The sequence below is a fragment of the Morone saxatilis genome, unplaced genomic scaffold (assembly GCF_004916995.1).
Source record: "Morone saxatilis isolate NCDOM2014 unplaced genomic scaffold, NCSU_SB_2.0 Contig5, whole genome shotgun sequence".
In the NCBI taxonomy this organism is placed as follows: domain Eukaryota; kingdom Metazoa; phylum Chordata; class Actinopteri; family Moronidae; genus Morone; species Morone saxatilis.
Genome location: NW_023340095.1, coordinates 24,360,839 through 24,367,046, shown reverse-complemented (window position 1 = coordinate 24,367,046; position 6,208 = coordinate 24,360,839). Strand labels below are relative to the sequence as shown.

Sequence of the window (6,208 nt, the reverse complement as noted above, 5' to 3'; positions counted from 1 at the left end):
TTTTTGAAACTGATTACATCAAAAAAAGAAAAACTAACTAAATTTTAAAACATTTTTGATGAAGCAGCTTAAGTAATTTTAAGTGAGAATGAATTTAATTTTGTTATTTTTATTTACTTTATATACTGTGAAAACAAAATACCTGTGAGCAGAGATTTAAAACGTAAGATTTTTTATTAAAAATGGAGTCTGGACTCGATCTCCAACAGCGTTACATAAATTTAGTTTTTCAAACAATGTTGTCTCTGAACATAATCCAGGCAGAAGAAAAAACATTTGTGATATATAAATGTAATTTCTAGGAGGCAGGGTTGACACATGCAGGTGGATGTGTATCTGAAACTGTAGCACGGATGTCTTCTCAGGTTGTTTTCTTTTTTCAGGATAACATAACTTTGACATAGAAATAAAGGTAGTCAGTTGCTCATTGTGATGGATATATCAAGTCTTAGAAAGCTTTTAATAGCTTATTTAAATGAATTAATTAAACTCAAAACTTATGGTATCCTTTGAAAATGGTTTAAAATAATATTACGAAAAGTGTTTGTTGTTCACAGTTAGTAATGTTTCCCATAAATTATGTTTAACTTAATTTTGTCATCATAATTAAGAAACATTTTCGATGAACATGTCAGAAAAGTTGCTAAATGTAAGAATGTATGTGCAAAATCATTCAATTCATTTGTTTCCCCACACTAAGGATAAACCCTCGTGATTTTGTTTTCAAGGGGTTTTTTAAGACAGATTTACAGAAAATACAGTACATAAAACAAAACAACACAAATACACTCACACATATACAGACAGCAGCTCTCCCAGGCCTAAACACTCCCACACCCTATGCCCCCCTTCCAAAAGGAAAAGCCAAAATACATACACCATGCAGAGCTTTATACACATTAGGTATAATTAGAAGCAAGAACAGGTAGTTTGAGGGTAAGTAAAAATGGATGTCTTAAAGAAATTAAAGTAGGTAATAGATCTAATTTAACTGGGCAGGTTGTTCCAATCAGATGGAGCTTTAAATCTAAAGGCACCTCTCCCAGTTTCTTTCGAGGTTCTAGGGATGAAGAAAGAAGAAAACTCAGTATGCCTTACACTATATGATGCCCTATATGGAATTAAAAGTAATAAGGAAAATTAAGGAAAACACATTTAAATCAGCTCTTGCAAGACAACATCCACTCGTAGCAACTAAAGCATGATTAACATTTGTTATGATTACGTGCAGCTCATGGTTAATGTTAAGGAAACATTGTGACTTGAAGCTTGAGACAGGACATTTAACCGAAACCAGGATCTTTCCCTAACCTTTACCCTCGCCTACACCTAACCACATGCAGGACTCAGGACCCAGTCACTGGTGCCAAAGTCCTGCACTTTGCACGTCCACCATACAAAGCAAACTTAATTTCTTTGAGACAGGATTGAAAATGTCCTTTAATCACTTCGTAGTTTCCATTCAGAATTAGATGCAGTGAGGCAAAGAAATACACTACCAGGGCGGTTTTAGAGAAATATTGTTCAAGACATTTAGAATTTTTGAAGTGGTTTTAAAAATTTGATTGCCAGGTTAAATGATAAAACCAGACAAGTCTGGCATAATTTTCTGACATTAATTATCTAACAGAGGGTACGGGGTACCAGCTAACAGAATATAAAGGTATATCTGCGTTGTTCTTTTTTATTTTATGTTAAGATGAATACAGACTTTGTTCTCTCTGTCTAGGCATCATCAAGGTGGGAAGGTGGAACCCTCTGCCCATCCACTTCTTGACTGATGCACCAGAGGCCACAGTTGCTGACATGTTGTTGGAGGTCTACCACATGGTCACGCTACGCATCCAACTACAAAGGTCAGATTGAGTTTTAAAAGTGAGATGTCACAGGTTACAGTTGTCCAGACATATCTGGATGGAATTTGTTGGAATCATTAATTCATTAGAGTTCACAGGAAATAGTCTGGGGCATTTCAGAAATTAGAAATGTTTGCATCCTAAATCAGTGACTCTCTGCTCCCCAATGCTCTTCCGTTGAATATGAAAAACAACATCTGAAAGACTGCATGTCCATATTTTATGGACACAGTGAGGCTTTTAAACACTGTGTGCGGTTGCTCTGAATCAGGTCCGCTGGGCGGCTGATGTCATTGCAGCTGATTGCAGTTCAAGAATTTACCATATCTATCAAATTTGAAAGCAGCAATATTGAAACACTAAAGCTCCAGTTAAACAACCCGGTGGGGATTTATCTATTATCTGTCTCCGTCGGGGAGAGTCCGTGTGCCAGGAACTTCTCGTTCCCTCGAAGAAGTGAAGCAGGATCTTGATGGACAGATAAAAACAGATAAACTCCAGATGAGAGGATTATTATTGTTATTGTCTTGGCACATACCAGCCAGGTTTGTTTACGTGTTTATGTGTGTGTATCCATGGCAATGGCTGAGCTCTGGCACACTTTGTGCTCAGTGCCGACATGATTTATTTGAGGTTCAAATTAAATGAAAATAGGAAGATTGCGGGACGGTACTGTAGGTCTGTACAGTAAGTGGTGGTTTGAGGTTGAGGTTAATACAGGATGTTTGATAGACCAGTGGGGTTAGGGGTTAATTTGGGGTTAAAGGAACATTTGACATATTTGGGAATTATGTATATTCGCTTTCTTGCCGAGAGTTAGATTTGCACTAATGTCATGTCTGCACCGTAACTATGAAGTTACAGCTAGCAGCCGGTTAGCTTACCTTAGCATAAAGACTGGAAAGGGGTTACATCTGATACCTAACAGCTAGCCTGGCTCTGTTTGAAGGTTTGAACACAGCACCACTAAAGCTCAACAAGTGTCATTTGTTTAATACGTACAAAAAGCAACAAGTTGTGGTTTTAGGGTCAGGGTTATGTGTCTGACCAGGAAATGTTGCCAAGCAACCTGAGGACACTTCAGGAAGTCCCGGCGAAAAATCTGCCAAAAAATCACAATGATAAATCATAGGATTAGGTTATAGTTGTTGTTATTTGTTTGATTTCTTGGTATGTAACTATAGGCCTTTTTCACAGCAGCCATTTTGACAGGAAATAATAGGGTAAACACAGGTGTTACCAATGATACTAATTAAGGTCCTGGTTATGTTCAGCTCAAACAGAGTCAGGTTGCTGCTATTGGCTCACTAGAAAGGGTCTGCTACACTAAATGGAACAGAACCTTAATTTGTATCATTGGTAACACCTGTGTTTACTCTACTATTTCATGTCAAAATGGCTGCTGTAGAAAAGGTCTATTGTAAGGGATTATAACTATTAAATAAAGTATAGAACTAGGCCTAAAAACCTTTTTTCCCCCCATTTTTGTTATGATAATGTTGGACTTTGGACGAGAGTGGTATTGGTGATGAATATGGTGTAGTGGTTGTCCAAAACATCCGAGATAACGCTGTAAAACAATTCTCAAGTTTATTCTTAGTCCTTTTGTGTCTCAGCTTCTTACCTAAAGATGTAACTGAGACCCTGTGTGGATTGTCTTGTCATAGTTTTTCAAAGCTGGAGGACCTGCCCTGTGAACAGTGGAACCACGCGACTGTCAGAAACGCTCTCAAAGAACTTTTGAAGGAAATGAACCAAAGCACTCTGGCCAAAGAGTGTCCCCTCTCACAGGTAACATCTGGCTCTAGCTACACAATATCCCCAAGCTCACCTTCACATCAAAATCACAGCCCGTATCAGAAAACTACTTATCCCTTCAATAATCCTTTATATTTACTCTGTACGATGTTCCTTACATGTGATTTCAGTCTATTTCACTGACTAGAGCATCAGGTGCTCTTGCTAATGACTAAAATCAGTTTCAATTAGAATCTTAGAACTAATCCTACATGCATTGTATTGATTATTGTTACATTTAATCAAACTCAACCCAAAAAATTAAGAACTGTCTCCTCATTTGTGTCAAACTCCCCAGCTGCATGTTTAGCCATCTATCTTGGTCTCATAATGACTGGTGTATGAGATTTATGTCTATGTGTCTGTGTGTGCATACTGTGTTTAAATGGAGCCCTGGTGGGAGTGTTGATCGCGGCATCAATTGCAAGCATGTGTGTGTGAGGCTGGAGATTCCCTCTCTGCACTGTACTGGCTCGAGTTTCCATGGGTGGCTTCCAATCATGATTAATGTTTGTCTATTTCTATTGTGTGTGTGTGTGTGTTTATGCGAGCATGCCATGTGGTAGTTGCGTGAGTGTAAGCATTTCATATTATGTTGGTTATTAATTATCTTTCCACTGTCTTTCTCTCTCAGAGTATGATTTCCTCCATAGTGAATAGTTCCTACTATGCCAATGTCTCCACTGCCAAATGCCAGGAGTTTGGTCGTTGGTACAAGAAATATAAGAAAATCAAAGGTGAGCTGCACATTAGACAGTGGTCCAACTTCCATGAATGCTCTTACAGTAGACCAGTGGTTCCCAACCCTACAGGCTGGGACTCAAACAAAGGGCTCCAAAATTATGAAAATCATAAAAAGCTAAACTTTGCTTTTTCTTGGGGAATATTGTAGTTTTACCTCTAAATATGAGATCTGTGAAGAGAAAATCCCCTTTTAACTGATAGTTCTGCGTTAAAGGTTATATATACAAAATTCACTTGCCACACTAGTACGGAAAATTCACGAAAACCATATTTGCCAGTCTTTCCAACAGTCACCAATGCTGGTTTGGACAAAATAAACCCTTAACTGAAAAAGTTAGATGCGAAAATATTTGCAAAATGTCTACATTGACGGCAACGTAAGCTGATCCCTGCGGACAAATGCACCGTCAAAGTACGTCTACTTAAAGTTGTGGTTTCTGCCACTGACAGGCTCTGATTGTTACTCTCAGTGTCTGACAACATTATGGAAAGGAAGAGATAGACCTTTTCTTTAACCAGAAACAGCCGTAATATAGCTGTTGCTTGTCATCAGACTCCATAGAAAAAAAATGTAATTTTACCTCGCAGCATCATAACTTCAGTCAGGACAGCAACAAAATAAAAACAATCATCTTTGTTAGTCTTTCCACTGTTCCAACAATCACCAACACTAGTTTGGTCAAAATAAATCTTTAATTCACCTACATAATCTCCTATTCACTAAAGACACAAGGCAGAATTTACGCCACCACTCTATATCATAAAGTAAACCAAAGAATGTAAACACATTTAACTGTGCTGAATATAATTCAAGCATGGTATAGCTTAATGATATATGATACATCAATTCAGTGCTGCATTGGTACTTTCAACTGGTGATATCCGACACTGGACTATAAATTAATATTAACTTATGCTGTAGGCATCTATGACGGGACTTCCGTTAACTTCTTGCATCAACTATAAATCAAGCTTCAGATATGCAACCAGTGATGAAGGGTAGAAGTAAACATAAAGGAATTGTGAACTGACCAATGCAGTGACATGGTCCTTTGACCTTTCTCAAATATATCATCTGTAATGACTCTTCTCCACACAAACGTGTAAACGTGTACAAAACAAGCGCTCACTGCTCTCTGATTGGCTGCAGCACGTCAGTCATGGCTAGAAGCTTAGGCAGATAGGTGTAGAGTGTTGGACCATTTGTCCTAGCACCATTCAAACTCAACTAGACAAGCAGAGGTTTTTCCTTACAATGAATATTTCTTTTCTGAATGTGCAGTTCTAAATAAATCCATTTTGGTTATGAGCCTCAAAGTTAACTCTTTGCCTTGGAAACAGCCGTTTTGCTGATGTTTTATTCTTTGTTTTGTTGAGCAGTGGATTACCTGGAGAAGATGTGGTCAGGACGAGATGCTACTGACATCAAAAGTAAGGAATCTTACCTGTCTTTCTGACACTTTGCCAATGTAAAGGTGTTTTGTTTGACCACACTGACTGTCCCTTCTCCTCTCCAGTAGAGAGAGACAACATGGCAGACTTCTGTGTGCTGGGTCAGAGACCTCCTCCTCACTTGGCTGGCCTGGCCCATCTCAGTCACCTGGGAGCCGGCAGTCCCCTCCTCAAGGCGGGATCTGGAGATCTGCAGGCACCCTCCCAACCACCTCAGCAGCCTCCTCCTCCCCAACAACAGCCCTCGCCCCATGGCCCCCTCCACCACAGTCCTCCTCTCCGTACGGGCCAGGTGCCTCCCCCACCCCCACCCCCGCCTGGCACCCTGCAGCCCCTGCTGGGGCCAGGTGGGCTGCTCT

At 39.5% G+C, this 6,208-nt stretch overlaps 1 protein-coding gene across 1 annotated transcript in view; it reads left to right on the top strand.

The window, feature by feature from the left end:
• satb2 (SATB homeobox 2) overlaps positions 1–6,208 on the top strand; it is a gene marked incomplete at both ends in the record, with an annotated part of 26,949 nt that overhangs the window by 15,270 nt on the left and 5,471 nt on the right. The window contains 5 exon segments of the mRNA XM_035676422.1: positions 1,730–1,856; positions 3,524–3,647; positions 4,288–4,390; positions 5,778–5,828; positions 5,915–6,208. Coding sequence (XP_035532315.1) covers positions 1,730–1,856; positions 3,524–3,647; positions 4,288–4,390; positions 5,778–5,828; positions 5,915–6,208 — 699 coding nt within the window.